At 36.8% G+C, this 23,244-nt stretch overlaps 1 protein-coding gene across 1 annotated transcript; it reads left to right on the top strand.

Moving 5' to 3' along the window:
• The first annotated feature begins 16,953 nt into the window (after positions 1-16,953).
• LEP (leptin) lies at positions 16,954-19,131 on the top strand. The gene is made up of 2 exons (XM_063445480.1): positions 16,954-17,109; positions 18,772-19,131. The coding sequence occupies exons 1-2, from the start codon at positions 16,954-16,956 to the stop codon at positions 19,129-19,131; spliced, it is 516 nt and encodes a 171-aa protein (XP_063301550.1).
• Positions 19,132-23,244: the final 4,113 nt, after the last annotated feature.

Consider the following 23,244-nt stretch of genomic DNA (forward strand, 5'->3'; position numbering starts at 1 on the left):
TTACAAAGGGAGGAGGGGGGGGGAGAGACTGTGAGAAAGACCCACACAGAAGTGGCTGTGTGGGAGAAAGAGACACCCAGAGGGGCTGGGAAAGTTTACAAAGAGACACACAGAGAGGCTGTGTGGGAAAAATAAGAGACACATGGGGGGAGGGGGAGGGTTGTACATGATACACAAGGGTGGTGTAAGGCACACAAAGGGGGGAAATGGGGGATAAGATACATTAAAGGTGGTAAGAGAAGGGTTAAGAGACACACAGGTGAAGATGCATTTATTTTCATATTAAAAAAAAAAAAGAAAAATCCTGGACTTTGAGTGCCATCAATAAATACTGTATTATCTAATTTCTAATCTATGTCTAATTTTTATTTATTTATTTTTTTAGCAGTTAGCAAATCTATGATACATGTCCTTGGGAATTAGCCCATTCATCATTCCTGCATCACTGATTCACTAAGACTATGGAAATCAGGGCTTTAGAGGAGATGACTTACTTCCTGTCCCGTAACATGTCCAAGTACACTACAACAAGGTACATCTGAATTTACTGCACAGCCCCAGTGTGGCCAATTCTACATGGAAGATTTTTGGGACATCTAGAGGATATTTTTTATTTAATCTATCTTTGCTTCTAACCCACTTCTCTCTCTTTTTCTCAAATTTCAATGTTCTTGTCCTACACTATCCTTCCTCCTTTATCTTCACATGTTACATGTATTTTATTTTTATCCACAGATATAGCACTATCAGGATGCTCTGTTGACTCTACGTGAAGGAACTGTTATACCAAAGTAATTCAAAGACTTGACAGTTATGTGTATCACTTGCATTGTGAACTGCAAATTCCTATTTATATTTATCAGCATAACTTCTTTTACTACCTCTATTACTGTTTTATTATTGTCTGGAACTTAAAGTTAATTTTGTTAAACAAAACTCGTCAGTAAACACAATTACAGAAAAACTGAATTATTTCTTCCTTGAAGTATTCAGTATTAAAATACATGCCTTCTCAAAAAACAGGAAAAAAAATAAGACAAATTAATATATACAAAATAAAAGATAGTTGAATAAAAAAAGATTTGCCTTCTTTTGATTCTTACAAGCCAGCACGCCAACAATTTCCTTTATCTGCAAGCTTTCATGTACGTAGTATATAGTTATTAAATTCTTGGGGATTTTGCTTTCTACTTTAGTTCATCTAATTTCTATTTTGTAAGTTCTTGTGTCATTTTTGTATTTAGTACATGATGCTGCTGACCCGTCTGATTTACATGTTCTAAACATCATGTCTATTTCTTGATTAAACTTCCAATTAAGGATTTTTGATTTCAAATTACACTGTGGTCATTTTTATCAAGTTTTTGTTGATAAAATCTCATATACACACATTAAACTCCCTGCTGGTTTGTCTGAACCATTTTCATATAATCATTCTAAAGGTAAAACATGATATGTATACATGTGTGAAGATTACAATATCGTGTTTGTGAAAATGATCTTCTCTTAAGATTAGAATTCTGCCGTAGCGGTTGTTCAAAACATCTTCCGTTTACTGAATTCTGTCAAAACTGTTCTTCCAAATATCTTCCAATTATATAACTTCAGAATAAACTAAAAAAGAAAACAGTGCTTAAAGGAATGTAGGATATATTTTGGGGTAAAACAAAAATTAGCTCCTTCCTAAAACTGAAAGGTTATTTACTGGAATGGCTAGATACATTTTGCACTCATATTTTTCAGTACATTGTAGGGCAGGGATAGGCAACCTTCATCACTCCAGATGTTGTGGACTTCATCTCCTCACATAATGCTCTTATTGCCATAATGCTGGCAGAGCATCAGGAGGGATGTAGTCTACAACATCTGGAGTGCGAAAGGTTGTCTACCCCTGTTCCAGGACACAGATTGGTTCATTCTACTTCATGACCTATGCTAGATTTAAATGGTCTTTCAAACATGATATATTTCAAGCTCCCAAACATGCATATTTGATAAATAAAGTTGCAGTATGCATATTTCAGTGACTCATGTACTACAAGACGTAGAACATAATTTCCTAGTTATACAAATCAATGCAATAACAATTAACTTGGTAAAAAAAAAAAAAAAGATGCTTATTGGGTTGTTTTTTTTTGTAATCTGAAAAAAGGGTGGAGAATAAAGGTATGAACTTTTTGACTGCATTTATTGTTGTTCATTATCAGCATATTATCCATCAACAATATAGAAAAGTCAATGCATAACTAGAATAATCTATATGTAGACAGCCTTCCTAACATACACATATATAGTGGAAGGCCAAATACAATGATAAACAATACAAACTACATAAAGCTCCAATTACACTATTTACGATATTGCCCAAGACATTTGTCTTTCTCACTCCAAAGACAAACATAATTTTTCTTTCGTCAGTGTTAAATAGGATAAATATGTTTATTTCAACACTTATTTTTCAATTTTCAGACATTTCCTCAATCAGCTCAAATAACTTTACTATCATTCTTGAGTGATACATTCTTTGAGACAAAAAATAGAATGTGATAGGCTTATTTATTTGCATTATTAACATGTGTTTCTTCTAATTGTTCCCTGGAGAACTTTAAATTTCCTTGTACAATCTCATTTGCCATTTGATTTACCATTCTCATTATTGTTAAATCCACAACCTTGCATAGCCAATCGAAACCATATTTAGTAGCTAAATGTCACATTATTGACTGGATTTGAACACAATGAACAAGTAAAGTAAGTTTGGTCACTAATAAAATATTTTAAAGTCGGCATTAAATGTGCTTAACTCTGGCAAAGCAATTTGTTCTATGTGACATTTCTCAGCAACAAATATCTTTGCTATGAAGTATTTGTTACAGTCCATCACATTAAAACAAATCTAATTAACATTATCTATCTGAATTTGTAAAAAAAAAAAAAAAAATCTTTGAAGAGTTACTTCGAGTTACTTACAACAAGGCCACGATATACAAATACCCAAATAAGAGAAATGTAATTGTCAATATAATCACAAAAATATTTTTAGGAAGGCACACTTATTTCTTGCCAGCATGTATTATTATTATGTTTGCCAGAACCCAACTGTAGGTCTTCATTAAAAGGAAACCTAATCTAGGAATTATTGACTTTTTATGTTGGATCTGCCAAGCATTGCTCCACGCTTCCTCTACTAAGTCATTTGATCGAATAACTGAGTCTGTCTGGGTTTTTCAGCGGAAGCACCCTCTAGTGGCTGTCAGGAAGACAGCCACTATTGATGTGTTATCCCTGCATTCATAACATTGCTGTTTAGATTGATTCAGATTCAGCTTTATTATCACTGTCAATGTACATACAAAGACAATGAAAGACAGGTGGCCTCTGATCAGAAATGCAGCAGCAATCAATAAAAATGATATATATATAATGTACTCTCAATATAAGCTTTTAACAGTCTATAGCTAATACTATAGTGTCTCTAGTACTTATGAAATACAATCCTTCCTTCATTAATAAAAAAATGCAACAGCCTAATAATACATTGACATTACACAATAGTGCCACAATATACAAATTCAACAATACAACAAATAGACCCAAATCCAAGTAAAATATCTATCCCATAAAAAAAACAAAAAAACATGCCTGTGCAATACGTGTGATTGTAGGGTTAAACTTGCATTGCATTGAGGTCTGGGTGTCTTCAGTGGTTCTTTAAAATTACTTCTGCTGCTCCCCCTCACCCCCCCCCCCCGTTTTTCGTTACTACAAGACTGCCAAAGGAATCCAATCAATTATTGTAGTAGGCAGATTTGTGCGATTGATGGTTCTGTCAAACCATGAAAAATATTAATGATAAACTTTAACCAAAATTTAGCCATTGGCATGTGATCATTTCCTGGATAATGAATCCTATATATTTCAACAGGATTTAGCTCCTTGTCATGTTGCTGCTATATGCAAAAAGTGGTTTCAGGAAAATCTTTTTCCACTGCTAAAATGACCAGATAATAGCCCAGACCTGAGTCCAATAGAAAAACTGTGAAGCTAATAAACAAAACTGATTGTTAGTTAAAGGGACACTGTAGACACCCAGACCACTTCAGCTCATTGAAGTGGTCTGGGTGCAATGTCCCATGTCCCTTAACCTTACAATGGTAATTATTACAGTTTCTGAGAAACTGCAATAATTACCTTGTAGGGTTAACTCCTCCTCTAGTGGCTGTCTACCCGACAGCCATTAGAGGGACTTCTGGAATTGAAATGGACCTTATCTGTTGCTGGACGTCCTCACGCTATGCATGAGGACCTCCAGAGTCAGATTTTCCCCATAGGAAAGCTTTGATGATGCTTTTCTATGGGGAAATCCTAATGCCAGTGCCGCACATGCGCATTAGCACGCCCCCACTGGCTGACATCAGCGGGGGAGGAGCGTGGGCAGAACCTGACACCGGTGCTGGATTCAGATGAGTTTTAACACCTTCAGCTGCGTGGGAGGGTGGCGCGAAGGAAGGGGCACTGTAGGATTCTACATCACCAGCAAAACAGCTTTGTTTTCCTGGCCTTATAGAATCCCTTTAAACTGCAAACAAGGTCTGAAAAGTCTATTGATAGAAGCAATTACACAATCTTGCTTTCACATTATAACACCTGTTGAACTGAAACACTTGGTTCACTCAATGGGACATCATTATGAGGTTGCATCAAAAAGTTTCCAGACTCCGTACTAGCGGAAATGGTAAGAAATATTGAAATATGCTTTACAGTGTTCTTTTTTTCCCCCCTATATCAAGGATCTATGTGTATACCTTTCTTTTTTAAATGCATTACATTCTGCAGCATTAAATTATCTTTCTAATGATATAGAATTACATTTTTGTATGGCATTATTTTTAAAAAGACTGTTGTGTTTAAGGTTTGATGTTTTGAGCCATCAAACCTCAGAAATACATGTAAAGCACTTGAGCTTGCGGAGTTCTTTGTGTAGGAAAAGTGTGTCGTTTTCATTTTACAAAAAGTGCAGATTTCAATTAAAAATGGAACTTTTATAAATTAACTTTGTTACACCCCAGTTACCAGTTCTGTACTTCCTGGATGCTAAATTCAGTGGAGGGCTTGAAAAGGCTTCAGGCAAAAGATCTACATCTTTTTCAAGCAATTTTTTGATATAACCCAAGTGCATAATGAAATGCATGCATGTTTTGATTAGAAGTATATCTACTAAACAATGCTTTTTTAGTTTTTGTGTTTGGGCAGTGGAGTATTTTCTTTAATGATATAATTTTGACAACTCAGAATTGGCATAGCAAAAGTTTAGACAATATTGTAGCTTTTTTTTCCCATTGCTGCACACTGATAGCCTACTTTTTTTTTGGCATGCCTGAATATTTCCTCTACTTTTTTCCCATGGAACACGTTTGGCCAACCTGAACCCTCACATGGATGAGCATCGGAAGTCCTGAACAAAATTTCAATTTCGTCAAAGATTGTTCATCTGAACCAAAGATCGCTCCATGCACAAGTCAACTGTTGACTGAAATATAGCACATTTCTAAATAAATGTTTGGCATATTAATTATGTTTTAGGAATATATATGAAAAGATAAAACATTTTTCTTACCCAGGAAATTGGTGTGTATCATTCTTCTTATCTCATTATGGGTGTCTGGGTCTCTAGATTGTTACCTTTGTTAATGGGCACGACTTACAATGCTTTCTCTTGCTTGTGTATGATTCCCAACTTATAAGTTATCATTATCATTATAGATCTTAATAAAAAATATTTACAATGTTCATTTAAGACAGCTATCATTTGCCCTCCCTTATTTCAAACATCCTCCTTGAAAATTAACTTTCGGATTTGAATAAACTCTTTCAATTAAAAGTGAAATCAAATACACTGATAAACTCCACAGATGATTGAAATTTCTAAAAGATGTCAACATTATTGGCTACGTGAAAGCCTTTAGGCTCAATACATTAGCATTTATTTTAGGCATGACATGAGGCACTTGTTACATTTACAGTCAACATCCTTAACATGCTGCAACACTCTGGAACTAGCTATCAGAAGTGTGGATGCCAACGCAGAAAAGGGAAAAAGAAAGCAGGGCAAGAGCAGAAAGGAACGACTTCAATGGTAATATCTTTCCAAAGATTTCTTAATGAGTGCTGCAAATGTAGGGAATTTATATCAATATACTTAACATATTTTCTGTTACCACATTTAAAGGGCACTCAACTGCCTAAAAAATGGATTAAAAAAAATATAATAAAAAAATCACAGTTCAGTAGATATAACCTTAATGAAAACTTGCTTAATTATGCATTATTTTCATTGGGGGCATATCTAAAAGCAACTTGCAAAAGCGGAAGATCTCTTGTTGAAATCCTTTGCAAGCCCCCCCTTTTTTCCAAAGCCCAGACTTTCAGTGGCTGTCAAGACGCACTCTTCACACATAAAGTACTTCAGCAAGCTAACGTCTCTTTAATCGTATCTGTCATAGCATGAGGTGCATTAAGTAAACTGTGAATTATGTGTGTTTGTCTGCACTTTATAAATAAATCACTGCCAGGAAACATGAAACCTTGTGTTTGTCTCAAGTACAATAAATCCTCTTAAGCGTTACAGTTCTTTTCTGCTGACTTAGGGCGTGGGGCTTATTAACGTAACAACATTTAAATATTTAACATATAAAAATTCTCAAAATCGTCTATTTTCCATCTCATCTATTTTGGCCTAAAATTTGCCTACTCCTTACTTTCCAGTTTAGTGAATAAACCACGTGTTTTATAGTTCCAGGACAAGAAAAGTATTGACGTCCATACAAATTTACACATAGACCCTGACTGACAGATATATAACTGTGTGAGTGTGCGTGTGTGTATGTGCACGTGTGTGTGTGTACACCCACAGGGGAGAAAAATTAGCCATGAAACATTTCATTTCATTTTTTTGCCAAAAACACTGAGAGTAAAAATGCAAACAGTGAATAAGGAAAGTAAGATTAGAAGGTATGCAAGTGCCCCCTCCTTGTGGGAAAATGACAGGAAAATTAGCTTTTCCTAACAAGGGGGCTGTGAGGTGAGGACATTGCTCTTGCATTAGCCTTTGAGATGAGTAATATCTTAGGCAATCATGCTTGTCTGTATAAATTCTGAAGACAGATAAGCTGCCACTCACAGTTCATTCAAACTAAGACAGACGTAAAGAGGTAAGGCATTTCTTTGATTGTTACTTTGCTAACATGTTCTGCCAAAAGAGTGGTTTCAATTTATATATATATATAAAAAGAATGCAGCATTACTTTAATCTGAGTGCTGTACATGAAAGGCATGTCTGAAATTCAGAAAATGAAACTTAAGTTTTTCTTCAGGATGACAGATATGAAGAAAGGCAAATGTAAAAAATATATCATATATCCATTCATTTATATATCACTGTCTTATTATGTCATTACATTTCATTACAGTAGCTATATATATATTACAATTTTCTTGTTAGACATTGGAGTTTATTTGCTACACTGTGACCTGTAGAGAAATAAAACAGAATACCCAAATGTAGGCATAAAGTGCTGAGTTGGACAACTTTTCCAACTTAGCTGGCTAGTGAATAAACCCCACATGGAGACTTTTTTTTTTTAAATAAATTTCAAATTATGTATGTTTCTCAAAAAATAAGTCTGGAAAACAGACATGAAAATATATTTTAAAAAAAACTTACCAGGAGAGAAAACATGCAGTTAGATATTTTTTTTATGATTTTAAATATTTCGTTTTGTATGATCCTACATATTTGGTATTTATTACAGATTATGTGTGTTTTAAACATTATCTGCATGTGTGACTCCACTGACAAGGAAGCTGAGATATTATTCCAATGCTATCCCATTTTGACATAAATCCACTCAATGGAATAAGCGCTTAATGTGTTCTGGAAATGTTGGACAGTTTTGTGTCCAGTGTTACTTGATAAGTCAAGCTCATAAATTGTCAGTAGCAGCTTGTATTTTAGTCTTAGTTGTATTTTAGCTTTGTATTTTAGTATTTTAAACAGCTGTCACAACTGTAGTATCACTAAAAGAAAAAAAAAAAAGATGATAGTGTTCCAGTAGTAGTTCTGTTTTTGTTATCTTATATGACATCATTTAAACACGCCAGGTATTATGATATGTCAAAGTGAGTAAAATGTAGGTTTTATTATGGGGCAAAATACCATATATGGAGCAATAACCAGAGAATTACTTTTACCATTCAGCACATTTTACCCATGATAGCACATATTTTGCTTTGATATGTCTCTCCTGTTGCCTGTATCCTTCATTGTACTCTTGACTAGAATTCATTAAAGGCTAATTCTTGCATGACTGTCTGAAAACGTGTAGGGCACATTGGATGGGGTAGCAAAGTTTGGCATCAATCCCATGAAGCTTAAAAAAGATATATAAAACAAAATAGTTGTTCCTTGGATTAAAGTGTGCCTTGGTCTAAAAATAAATGGGAACTACTACTCGCGAGAGTAGCTTACTTTACTTAATGGCTAATTCTTCTCTGCTCTGGTGCTTGTCATTAGAGATTTGAATGAAGATGTTCTAATGTGTTGTTCCCATTCCTTTGATTGTCCTGGTTAGTTTAACCACTCATCAAAGTTTATTAATATATCAATATACCTCTATCAGATCGGTTTAACAGTAAGGGGAGCTTTACCATTTTTTTCATTCGTCTTGTTTTTTTTTTATTTCTGATTTGGCATCTAGCGAAATACAAAAGACAAAATAGCAGAGCTGGGAAAATCTCCAACTCATCCGCCAATTTCACTTTTCTGGAATTATAAACTTTGCTTTGCCAAACATTACATGTTATGTTGGAAATGTTTACTTCAGTAATGATATTTCCGGTTAGAATTCCCTTGTTTTCCCTAATATTGCGCAATGGATTGTGTGTGTTTTTTGGATTTTTTAATTTATTTTGAAGTGTTTTCCTAATTCTTAGAACCTATTAATAACTTTTCCTATTAAGTGTTTTTATGAATTAAGCAGTAACAATATTTAAAATGACTACTTTGTATCTGGGAAAAAAGTGTCTCCGGGTCATTTATTAGCGAAACAAAAATGTGCATTTTAATAACAACAATTTATAAGTATTAAACAGCTAGAGTAGGATCCTCCATGTAAGAGAACACCGCACAACAAATAAATTGTTATATATATATATATATATATATATATATATATATATATATATATATATATATATTAGCTATATCACTTGTATTAATAACACTTTAAACAGCATCATATATTTATTTTATAAATACATTGACTGTGCTCAGAAATGTTAAACAGGGTACCATACACCAGCAAAGCTGACTTTAGCGGGTGAACAGACCATTCTAAATAATTGGACCAATTACTGGAAGACTCAACATGAGTTAGAATTGTCATTAACCCCTTTAAGACCAGAGGCAAAACGTCAGTTCTAACATTTTATTGTTTCGAAATGGGTTAATCCTGCTTGCAAGTAGATGAAACTAGCCACTAGCAGAAAAATAGTTAATTGTGTAAAGACTGGCAGGAGTTCTGGAATAAAACTTTTAATTTTCTAAATTGTTCACATTCTCAATGAACCTGCCTGTTCTAATGTGTTGTTCATTGGAAGTAAAAGCGAGTTCCCTTGGGGCAAAAACAGCTCTCTGAGTAAATAGCACATTTTATAGATGCACGAGAGCCGAGAGGCTGTGTATTTGGTGAATAACTTCCCAGCACAGGGAAAGTAAAAGGAATTGAATGAGTCAGTGAAGTTATGGGACACGTCTTCACAGACTATTGCACGTGAGGTCATACTGAACAGGCAGATTCCTTACTTAATGTGCTATGCACTGCTGAAAAAAAACGCTAACAAAATTGTATGACTAAAATGTGGGGACAGTGAACAAAGAAATATTAAAAATTATTCATTATTACAGGACATATTGACAAATTACTTCAGTAGACTTAGAGCAGCAGAATAAATTGGGATTTTACAAACAACAAACAATAGGAGGGAGAGTGTAAAGTGTATATGCATCCCAAATGTCCAGCAGTTTATGGACCATGTCCTCTTTCCTCCCTCATCTACTCTTTTTCCCAGATGAGAATGTTTGTAACTATGCTAATACGTTTGTTTGGGGAATTTCACACATTGGCAGCCTGCTATCAGTTGATAAAATAATGCAGCTTCTGCTCACCTTGTTGAGTGGACCATGTGCATCAAATCAATAAATAAACTGTCTTGTGACTGCTGGGAGCATAATTAAGAGATATCATAGAATACTTGCTATTTGTTCTAAATAACGTATCCATATAATTGATCAGCCGAATTGAGCTGAACAGCCATACACAGATCCTAAAAGAAAAGTATACATGTCATAGATCGATGAAAGGTAGATAGATATAGATAGATAGATAGATTGATAGATAATGATATTCATTGGTATGTTACAGCAAGACTAATAAAAGGAACACTATGTATGTCAAAGGAGACAGAGACATTAAATGGATCCTATAGTGTCAGGAAAACAAAGCTGTTTTCCTGGCACTATAGGGTTATTAGGTCACCCCCTTTCTCCTCCCCTCCCCTCCCCCCCCCCCCACGGCAGGGCTGAATGGGTTAAAACCCCTTCAGCTGCTTACCTTAATCCAGCACTGATGTCCCTTGGCAGTGGGTCATTCTCCGCCCATGCTCCTCCCCCGCTGATGTCAGTTTTGCAGGGGATACCTAATGCGCATGCGTGGCAATGGCTGTGCGCATTAGACCTCCCCATAGGAAAGCATTATTCAATGCTTTCATATGGGGAAAATCTGATGCTAAAGGTCCATGAGGACGTCCAGCGTCACATAACGGACCAAAAGTCTGTTTAGATTCCGGAAGCCCTCTACTGGCTGTCTGGTTGACAGCCACTGAGGGCAGACTTAGAGCTGTAATGTAAACATTGCAGTTCTCTGGAACTGCAATGTTTTACATTGTTGACTAAGTGCAAAAGGGTCACAGCATCCAGACTACTTCAATTAGCTGACGTTGTCTGGGTGCCTACAGTGTCCCTTTAAGAAACAAGAGCTTTCCATCAAGGTTTGGATGTCTATCAAGTCTTACCTCTAGATATCCCTCATTCCTTAGTTAGCAAACACATTCAATTGGGAATAATAATATTTGATACTTTTAAATGTTGGTTATGATTTATAACAGTTCTTAAGGACTGTACAGCTTTCTAATACTGCCTATTTTAACACAACCCCTATAAAGATCTAAACAGCAAATATGTAATCCAAAACTTGTCATCAGATGCCCATAGAAGGAATATTATTATTATTTATTATTATATTTGTATAGCGCCAACAAATTCCGTAACGCTTTACAAAGGGCGGACTAACAAACATGTAATTGTAACCAGGCAAATTTGACACAGAGGAACAGAGAGGTTGAGGGCCCTGCTCAATGAGCTTACATGCAAGAGGGAGTGGGGTTAAGGGACACAAAAAGTAAGGGAAGTATTAGGGAAGTAGATTGATAGAATAGTATTCACTGAAGACTGAGTGTGTTTTTTTTTTTTCCAAATGACAGTTGCAGGAGAAGAATCAGTTGGGAGTCATTAACAGTTTAATTGATACGCTTTCATGAAAAAGTGAGTTTTTAATGATTTTTGATGGAGTGGACACTGGGTGAGTATCTAACGGAAAAGGGAAGGGAGTTCCACAGGAACGGTGCAGTCCTAGAGAAGTCTTGAACTTTCCTCATAGAGATTCATTGATTCAATTCATCTCTATGAGGAGATGCTGATTGGCCAGGGCTGTGTTTAAATCATGCTGGCTCTGCCACTGATCTTGTCAGTCTCAGTCAATCCTATGGGGAAGCATTGTGATTGGATCAGGCTACCACTTCTGCTGATGTCAGCAGACTGCTTGTTTTTCTGAGGCAAACAGCATGCAGATCTACAGCTTCAGGCTTGAATGCAGTAAGATTTTGCTATATTTATGGAGGCATGAGGGGACCAGGGGGGCTAGATGGTGGTTTTAACACTATAGGGTCAGGAAAACATGTTTGTGTTCCTGAACCTATAGTGATCCTTTAACAACATTATGGGCCCTCGGGCAAAGCAGTGCACTGGGGCCCTGCCTACACAACAACTCACAGGAATAAAAATGTAAATTATAGATAAAATGAAGCTAAAATGATTTGAAAAGATAAAATGAAGCTTATATTAATTAGTACCTCCCACAAATGCAATACATAGACACAATACATACACACAGACCACAGACTGCTAGATACAGTCACAGACTGCTAAACACTGCTGAATACATACACACACCGATTGCTGAATACACATACACACAGACTGCTAAATACACAGACAGACTGCTAAATACACACACAGACAGACTGTTGAATACATACACACAGTCCGCCGAAAACATACACACAGTCCGCTGAATACCCACGCACACACAAAAAGACTGCAGAATACACAGTCTGCTGAATACACACACTGCTGAATATATACAGCCTGCTGAATACACACACGGCTGAATACACACACAGACAGACTGCCAAATGCACACAGAGACCGACTGCTGAGTACACACATACAGACTGCTGAATACATATTCACAGTTCGCTGAATACATACACACAGTCTGCTAAATTCACACACACACACAGACTGCTGAATACACACAGACTGTTGAATACACACATATACTGCAATGAGGGGTGCAGTGTGTATGTGTGGCGAAACCGACCTCGCCACGTGTCCTTGGAGGGGGCTGATTGCCCGCCTCTTGCCTTTGGACTATGGACCAGACTTTATGGGAATGTGATACCCCAGATAGCCATACCATGGAGCCTATTCATATAATGAAAGACTATGGGAAAGACTTTAGCTCCATGGCAATTGTACTGTGTGAGTAGGATCTGCGCGCTATTCGGTAGTTTTGTGCGTGCAGATCCCAGCTATCTGGGGATAGGTGAAATGTCTGTGTGTTATGTGTAAATGTGACTTTATGTATTTTAAAGTGTTTTATGTCGTTTTGCAACCATGTGGTTAATGGAGTCTGCCTTTAGTCCTGGGTAATTGGATTACTTCTCCAATTAACTCCAGGGCAGAAGGGAGGAAACCAGGGTGCATTGTGGGGATGTTTTTCTGCCAGCCAGAAAGGAACAAAAGATACTTTTAGTAACTTTTGAACCCCTGGTCGGATTCATGCCATTTTTTAATATGTTGTTCCCCTGAATAGATTGATTGTGGATATGTATTTTTATGTGAATGTGATGTATGGTTTTAAAGTTATGAAAGTTGTGTAAAAGTATATTTTACACTGTATGCATAATGGGATTATGTGTCACACTAAGGGGAGGGGATGTGTGGGAGGTAACATCTATGTCATTGGTTCTTTTATGCCTCCCCCTGGGTGTGGCCTGTATGTGTGAGTTGGAAATAAAAGCCAGGCTGGATGAGCCAGTCGAGAGTTCCTGTTTTACCCTCAAAGTGATATGTCGTCGCATTATTGGGGGGAAGGATTTATTGCTTGCTGTTCCAGTTGACTGCTAGGAGTACAAGCCTATTCGTATGGTTCCTATTCAATGGTCTACAGCATTCATATGCTTGGGAGAATTTAAAAGGTTTCTCGGATTCGGTGATTGTGGTGTCTGCCAGAGTGCTTGGAGTCCTCAGGAAGCACTAGGAACATCCTTTAACGGAGGTACCAAGTCGGGGTGCCAGGTGATCCGTTACAGTGTGTGTGTGAGGGGTGTTGTATGTGTGTGAGGGGAGCTGTATCTGTGTTTGTGAGGGGTGCTGTGATTGTGTGAGGGGTGTTATGTGTGTATGTGAGGGGTGCTGTGTGTGTGAGAGGTGCTGTGTGTGTGAGTTTGTGTGAGGGGTGCTGTGTGTGTGAGCAATACTGTGTGTGAGGAGTGCTGTGTGTGAATTTAGCAGACTGTGTGTATGTATTCAGCAAACTGTGAATATGTATTCAGCAGTCTGTATGTGTGTACTCAGCAGTCGTCTCTGTGTGCATTTGGCAGTCTGTCTGTGTGTGTATTCAGCAGTGTGTGTATTCAGCAGACTGTATATATTCAGCAGTGTGTGTATTCAGCAGACTGTGTGGGGTGGGGGGTACACAGCCAGCCCTGGTGGTTCGGTTGTGGTGAGTTCTGTATAGCCAGCAGCTTGTATGGCTGCAGGCTGTCTCCTGTCCTCCCGTGCAGAATGCTGTGTGGAGCATTGCCATGGTAACGCACAGCAACACTCCACACAGCCTGCTCGCGGGAGGAGTGGCCTGCCTCGCAAGTCCCTCCCCATGCCTCTGGGTCTTCTCCCTTTCTTTCCCTGATCGAAGGACCTCTGGGCCGGTGAGGAAGATCTTTGGGCTGGTGAGGGAGATCTCAGCTCGAGCCAGCCCACTGCAAGAAAACAGGGCCGGCTCTCCATGGGCTGGCAGGGGAGATTGAAGGATTTCCCCTGCCAGCCTGGGCAAATGCCCATGCGGAAAGACAGCCTTGCGTGAAGACGAGCATCAGAGGTGGGAGTAAGAACAGAGGATATAAATAGGTCTTCAGCAGAGCATAGGGGCCTAATACTTGTGTATTAGGGAGGATAAATAGATGGGCATTATGCCGAGATTTAAAAGCAATAACCAGAATTTTATATTGCGCCTTATATCTTACGGGAAGCCAATGCAGGGACTGGCAGAGGGGTGAGGTGTAGGAGGTGCAGGCGGACAGGAAGATGGACCTCACCACCCCATTTATCATAGACTGCAATGGAGCAAGTTGGGATCACCTAAGACCACTGAGAAGCGGATTGCAGTAGTCTAGGCGAGAGAGGACAGTGGCATGGAGCAGCACCTTAGCCACATCTTGCGTTAAGTAGTGGCAGATGCGCGCAATGTGGGGTGAAGGAGAGGTCGGAGTCAAAGATATTCCATTATCCATCTTTTTTCTGATAATTTATCTATGTGCTTAGAAGCAATTTCTTGGCATATGTACATTTCACATTACGTTGCGGAAACTTCCATGAATGTGCAGTGTGTTTGTGCACATCTGTGTGAAGCATTCACTGGAACATATTATTTCCTGAGGTTAATCAAGGACAAACTTTTATTTAACAGCCTAGTATTGAGGGCATAAAGACATATAGTGAAAAGTACAGATGCTAACTCCCAGTACTGTGGGTTCAAGTGTAGTTATGCATCTAAATCACTATTTATTCATATATTTTTGTTTGCATTTCTGCATGTGGCTTAATTTTATATATTTTTTATGTACTGGGAAGAAAATATGTCTGCATTGTAGGAAAATATTTATTTACAGAGACATAGTTAGTTTTAAAAAAGATTGTAGGTCACTGCTAAAAATGGGACTCTAGTATTAACCAAGAATTTGCTCAATGGCAAATGGTATATTTACTATATTTCAGCATACATGGGTGTCATGGTATATATATTTAATAAAAAGCATTTTCATCAGCTTGACTAGAGCATAGGAAATTTCACACTTCAGTGCATTCCATTTTGGTAAATGATACCCTAAAGTATAGTCAATTTTTTTCTTTCATCTATAGTGTTTGGATATTGTCTCTCAGAATTATTTGTTTTAAGTTTTAAATAACCTATTTAAGTACCTTCCCATAAGATGAGAGTTTGAGCTACCCACAGCTATATTATCAAGAAGGGACGTTTTCTTCTACATATATATATATATGTGTGTGTGATTATACTTATTGGAGAATATTTAAACATTGGTTATTTAAGAATCCATTTACTATAAACAGATAAATATGCAGATATCCCACATGTGCAACTTGCATTTGCAATAGTTTACCCTGCTTCACATGAATTTCCATATTATCTTATATGCCTGTATAACACAATACACATTTCACATATCCATTTCACCTTATATGTAAACCTATTGCTAATGCACAAATCAAGTGAATTATATATTTTTCGAATGTCTCCGTGTTCAGGGCAAAAAAATGAATTTCATCCAAACCAATTATTTTTTTGTGAAGTTCAAATTGCAATCATATGGCAATTTGGCTCATCTGAATTTTGTTAATGAAAAAGTATTTATAAAACGGATAACACAAGCCAAAGGGGCATAAAAATGGGCCAGTCCGTGTACTGCAAACTATATCTGCAATACAAAAGAAAAGATTGAAGAAAATAAGGATGACTGATGGCAAGAGGACAGACTAAATGCTACTTTTATTCACAGATCAAGTAAGAAGTGACCAATAAAGGAAAAAAACAGAAGAGCAGTAAACAATAAATAAATATAAATACACATGCACAAGTCTAGATGCGTTACTGCCACTGCAAGTGTTGCACTTGTTCTTGGCTTTAATGTGATCACGAATGATGAATGTTGCAATAAAGACATTTTAAATCTGTCCATAATTTGTGATTTACAATGACTATAGAGGCAACATTCATTTTTGGACATGCACAAGTTAACTTACAAATTGAGTTGTTTTGTACCATTGTTGAATCTCACTGTAACATTAACATAATTTTGTTAAATGGAGAAATATAGCACCTTCTACTCCCTCCCTGATATAGGGCACTGTTTAGGCCCTAAACAGTTCATGAGCTAGGCCTTTCAAAATTGTATTTGAAGACAATACCTTCAGAACCTGGACTGTGCATTAAGGAAAGGTTTGGGAGCATTTTATAGTGTATGGACAATAAGCCAGGAACTCATCCAATAACCTTTTTAGGCATCAGAGATTTAACTAAAAAAATATGGCAGCAGGGCAAAGCTAGATAAAAATTAACCAGAAGACAATTACAGGAGCACAATGTAATGTGCTAAATGACTAATAAAGCATCAACACTTATTTTTGTAATATTGAAGTTCTGTTCTGAATTCACAACACACTCTTTGCATTGCAGGGCTATACAAGAAGTGAACACAATGCAATACATTCAACTGTCACTCTGTGGACTTCTGTGGATGTGGCTCCCTTTGTGTCATGGTTGGGCAATAAAACCAGATCCAAATCGAATTAAGGCTGATGCAAAGATGTTATCAAGGACTTTAATAACCAGAATCCAGGAGCATCCAATCCAAGTAAGACAAACAACATTCAAAAACCAAAATATTTGGGCCATTGCAACAATACATTCAATCCAATAGTGTTTTGTAAAACGATTATATTTTTTAATTACCTTATTTACCTTATGTCATGTACACATGGTTTTAAATTATCATATAGCACATAAAACACTATAAAGTCATGTGATTAATTGAATCTGATGCATCCCACTTAAAGGGGCACTGTTGTCACCAAAACAACTTTAGCTTAATGAAGCAGTTTTGGTGTATAGATCATAACCCCTGCTCAGTCTCACTGCTCAATTCCCGGCTATTTAAGAGTTAAATCACTTTGTTTATGAACTCTAGTCACACCTCCCTGCATGTGACTTGCACAGCCTTCCTAAACACTTCCTGTAAAGAGTCATCTAATGATTATCCTTCCTTTATTAAAAGTTCTGTTTAATTAAGATTTTCTTATCCCCTGCTATGCTAATAGATTGCTAGACCCTGCAAGAGCCTCCTGTATGTGATTAAAGTTCAATTTACAGAGCAAGAGATACAATTGTTTAAGATAAATTACATCTGGTTGAAAGTGAAACCAGTTTGTTTTTTGTACAGGCTGTGTTAATCAGAGCCAGGGGAGGTGTGGCAAGGGCTGCAAAAACAGAAACAAAGTGATTTAACTCTTAAATGGCAGATAATTGAGCAGTGAAGCCTGACAGGCATGATCTATACACCAAAACTGCTTCATTAAGCTAAAGTTGTTTAGCTCACTATAGTGTTCCTTTAATCTATAAATATTGCAATGTTGTTTCCATTTTGTTTCTCCAGTGATATCCACAAATATAAATCATTACTATAATATTCCCAGGGCTCATCCATCTCTGCTTTGCTCTAGTTCCTTTTGGATAAGAAATAGTAGTCTAAATTAACATGTAAAAGTGGAAACATTTGTACAGGGGGTAACTAGCCATAACTTTGTATCATTCAATACAATGGAATCCTGAAGTGTATATAGAGATATCCCAAGGCATAATACCTATACAGTTTAAGCACTTACAAAGTATGAATGGCATGATAAAATGTCAACAAATGGCAGCCAAGAGTGTCTGTGGGCATTGTTCATTTGCTTGCACTAATTAAACGAGACCTACTACTTCCGAGAATTTGTTAACATTATATTTACTTCATAATATATGGATACAAATATATATATAGATGTGTGAGGTATGAAATATAAAATGAAATGTAGAAATTAACACCTCTTTATCCTGCAACGGGGCGTCTCCATCTTAGCTTCCTGTTAATCATTGTTTGCACCTGGCAGTCAGCATAGAGAAAGCATACAGAGACTTGTACTTCTTCACTTTGCAATGTTTGCCTTGTCTTTGCCCTGTCTGAACTGGATTATGGTGGAATTTGCTAAACAAATAATTTGATATTTGTTTATTCATTGGGTTTTAATCTTCTATTAATCACTAATTGAATCCCAGTTTATATTTTCTCACTATTGCACCAAATTTAGATATGTATATGTCATTACAGTATTTTATTAATACAATACTCAAGTATATTTCTTTAGCATCCATCATCCTCCCAATCTTTATCTTATTATGTTTTACTAACAGATAAATGTGACATGTTTGAGACTCATTATATGCCATTGTCTTTTTCCCCTTTTTTTTTCAAATCTAGTATCTTTTCCCCAGCAACCTCAAATTCAGTGGCTTGGACTTTATCCCAGATGATCAATTATTAGAGAGCCTGGAGCACATGGATGAAACCCTTGAAGTATTCCAAAATATATTGTCTAGTCTCCCATTGGAAAATGTAGATCAAATGCTTAGTGACATGGAGAACCTCCGCAGCCTCCTCCAGCTCCTCAGCAGCATCATGGGGTGCACAGCAAGAAAGCCCACTCAGACTGATACCTTGGTGAACCTAACAGAAGAATATGCCAAGGCCCCTTATACTACTGAGAAGGTGGCACTTGATCGACTTCAGAAATCTTTGCATAGCATTGTCAAACACCTTGACCACATAACAGGTTGTTGATGATAATGGAGATAATGGTCCAATCTAGCCCTCAAACACTTCAAATTCTTACAAACTACACATATGTGGTATGTGTGCTAGGTAACTGTTACTCATTCATTGATTATTTGCTCCAAGTAACAGTTCATTCAAATAATTGAGATTCTGATTTATTTTGGGTGATACTCTTCTTCCGTCTCAATGAGATATCACAGTATTGCACCTTGTTTTTACTTATTTATATTGCTAATTGTTATACATGTTCTGTCTTTGTACATGACATCTGGTTACAAAACATCCAAAAGAAGCTTAAAATTGGCAGTGTATCTTGATATTGAGATGCTGATTATTTATTTGGAAATGATCATAGACACAAGAAAACACTTTCTTTATAGTTCTAGAAAGTGTAATGCAGTAGTTTACAGTATAGTCCATCCAATGCTGCAATTCTGGGTGTACTTTGTTCTTAAAAAATGATTATCACAAAGCTGCAGACCAAAAAAGACATTCAACACATGTGTCACAATGCACTATTATAGTTTTTATGATGTTATGACTCTAAAGATATAAATACTAATTAATTGCACTAGGTAGCATACTGTATTGTTAGATATTGATAATGTTTATTGTAGATAATAGCTCTATGAAAAATATATGACCTTTGTGCTAATTAAGGCACAAACAGTTATGAAAAAAGAATACCAATCCAAATCTTGACTAATTACGGGAAATATATTATACTTTGTGTGTTTTACAGAGTGAATGAGGTTCATGTTAAGGATATGAGACATTTTTTGTAGAGCTTATTTATAGCTTGAGATTTTTTTTTTTTTTTTATACATTTTACAATGATATTTTATATTTAATGTATATTACTATAGCTGTCTAAAACTTGAACTTACCAATATGCAATTTCATCAAATGCGGGCATCTGACCAAAATGACATGCTATAAAAATAAGTTAAGAAGCAATGTATTTTTCATACTTTAATGTATTTATTTATTTATCCTTAAAACATTTTTAAATTAAAGTAATTTTGTAAATTACACAATTTTGTATCGTACTTTATTTTATGCTAATATTGTATTGTACTTGCATTGTATGCTAATATACAGCTTAGGTCTCAGAGATGAAGCCTATAGTTTGCAAGTAATTATGAATCTACTCTAACAAGTTTATTGAATTTATTATTAACCAAATAACTGGTACAAATTAATTTAGCAAGACAATTCTAACATATCTAAACATTTTCTTGGAATATAATGCAACGATAAAAAACACATTTTTTAAAAATAACAAAGAAGAGGAAAGTCAGTCTATTGTGTACACAATCAGCAGATGCAACCAATGCTACAATTATATATAGATTTTGGAAGCTAACTTACAGTCATACAGCTAACGCTTCATTATTAACACCAATAGTAATTTTACTAGCTGGCACTACTAGAACCAAATGTTCATCCAAACAACTCCAACTTTTTTCATGACATATCTCTAGTAGTCATACTAGCTATCACATGGCTCTTTCCCCTGATTCATGTAGGGACAGTCATCAAGTTCTTGTGGTTGATATACACAGGATATTAATTGTTGTGGTTTTCCAGAGGAGGTGTGGCCCTTTCATCCTGTCCATGAAAAAATTTGGAGCACACCTATGTTGAGTAGTCAAAAGAACAAGCATATTAGATCATGAGCGTGGATAGCAGGTCCTTTTCAGAAATTATTTAACTGAAAATTCTTGCATAACCTGGGTGCAGTCACAAAAAAGTTAAAACCCGTTGCTTAGCACTCCAAGCAAAACAGATCTGATTCATATACTATGATAGTTTATTAGCATCACTGAAAAACACAGGTATTAGCAAAAATACTATCTGTTGTTTATTAATGAAGTAGAGACGTGCCTCTAGGCACAGAATTCTAAGGTATCCTTTTCTCATCCTTAAATTTTAAACTGCAGTTAAAGTGACTTTAATGAATTTATTAACTGGACATTGCAGGCATTAAAACATCTAAATATCATATAGTGACATTTGATAACTGTACATATATATAGGTGATGTAGATTAATTTAGAAATAAACAAATATGTTTGAATGTCTATCTGTTCCTGTCCAAATCTGAGATGATTAAATTGCGTATACGCAGAAGTAAGTTCACACTGACACACGGAGTTCAGGTTAAAAGCACTTCGAGAAAATTTAATGGCATCTGATTAAAAGCGGGCTCGCAGACCCTTATAAGAGCAAAATTACATCATCATTGAATATCAAGATAACAACAAATAAACATCATTAATTGGATTAGGTGTTAAGTGGTTATGTCAATGTCCACCCATCAATATTATTTATTGGCTCAAGTACTAAGTGGCTGACTAGGTGTCCTCCCACCGGGAGGTGGCGTCATTCTGGACACGGGTGTGGACAGATGGCTCAAGCGCCATCTTACCCAGCACGAGGCTTACTCGGTGGGAAGGGGGGCCTGGGCGTCATTTTGGGTACCGTGTTTCTCCGAAAATAAGACCGGGTCTTATATTAATTTTAGTCACGAAAAACACACTAGGGCTTATTTTCAGGGTAGGGCTTATTTATTTACGGTACCGGTATGTACATTGAACCCCCCCTTTAATTAATCCACCCCCCCCCTTTAATTAATCCACCCCCCCTTTAATAAATCCACCCCCCTTTAATAAATCCACCCCCCTTTAATAAATCCACCCCCCTTTAATTAATCCACCCCCTTTAATTATTCCACCCCCTTTAATAAATCCACCCCCTTTAATAAATCCACACACCCCTCTAATTAATCCACACACCCCTCTAATTAATCCACACCCCCTCTAATTAATCCACACCCCCTCTAATTAATCCACCCCCTTTAATTATTCCACCCCCTCTAATTAATCCACACACCCCTCTAATTAATCCACACACCCCTCTAATTAATCCACACACCCCTCTAATTAATCCACACACCCCTCTAATTAATCCACACACCCCTCTAATTAATCCACCCCCTTTAAATTAATCCACCCCCCTTTAAATTAATCCACCCCCCTTTAATTAATCCACCCTCCCTTTAATTAATTCACCCTCCCTTTAATTAATTCACCCTCCCTTTAATTAATTCACCCTCCCTTTAATTAATTCACCCCCCCTTTAATTAATTCACCCTCCCTTAATTAATTCACCCTCCCTTTAATTAATTCACCCTCCCTTTAATTAATTCACCCTCCCTTTAATTAATTCACCCTCCCTTTAATTAATTCACCCCCCCTTTAATTAATGCACCCCCCTTTAATTAATGCACCCCCCTTTAATTAATGCACCCCCCTTTAATTAATTCACCCCCCCCTTTAATTAATTCACCCCCCCTTTAATTAATTCACCCCCCCTTTAATTAATTCACCCCCCTTTAATTAATTCACCCCCCCCTTTAATTAATTAAGTCCCAGACATAAAATGTCGGTATCCACTCACCGTTCAAAGAGTCCGACCACTGGGTGCCTCCGCTGGAGATCTGTGAAGGCAGACTGAGGGCGCTGCGCACGTCGTCATCACGCTGCGCACGTCGTCATCACGCTGCGCGATGCCGCGGCCCGCAACGCTCCTCCCCCTCCTCCTCCTCCTAATAGAAGAAGGAAGTCCCGCTGGGCCGCAAAGGTAAAATGCCTAGGTCTTATTTTCGGGGTAGGGCTTATATTGCAGCCCACCCCGAAAATTCAGCTAGGTCTTATTTTCGGGGTAGGTCTAATTTTCGGGGAAACACGGTAGTTAGTGATGTCAGACTCGTGGTCAGGTTCAGGGTCTTTTTTATGAAAGAACATTTCATTAGAGCAGTTTTCACATGGCCTAGCTATAGTATACTTTGTTTCACATTACAGGAACTTGATAATTCCGGTGTTAGTCATGTCCTTTCTAGAAAATACATTCTCTATTCAATATTCTAAATGCTGTTATGAAAATCTGTCATGTAATGTAGTTAAAATGGAGTTAGTACAAAAAAATTCAATACAGGATCAATAAAGGTTTTTAATAATTCTACATCATAGGTATATATAAATATATATATATATATATATGTGTGTGTGTGTGTGTGTACAGTTATCAAATATATACAGTATCTCACAAAAGTGAG

Source organism: Pelobates fuscus, chromosome 3 (genome assembly GCF_036172605.1).
Source record: "Pelobates fuscus isolate aPelFus1 chromosome 3, aPelFus1.pri, whole genome shotgun sequence".
NCBI lineage: Eukaryota > Metazoa > Chordata > Amphibia > Anura > Pelobatidae > Pelobates > Pelobates fuscus.

What these genes read in the sequence shown, in the direction of transcription:
- LEP (XM_063445480.1), top strand. Translation starts at nt 16,954, where the DNA reads ATGCAATACATTCAACTGTCACTCTGTGGACTTCTGTGGATGTGGCTC. An exon ending in TCCAGGAGCATCCAATCCAA is followed by an intron (nt 17,110 to 18,771) that starts GTAAGACAAACA and finishes TTTCAAATCTAG; the next exon opens with TATCTTTTCCCCAGCAACCT.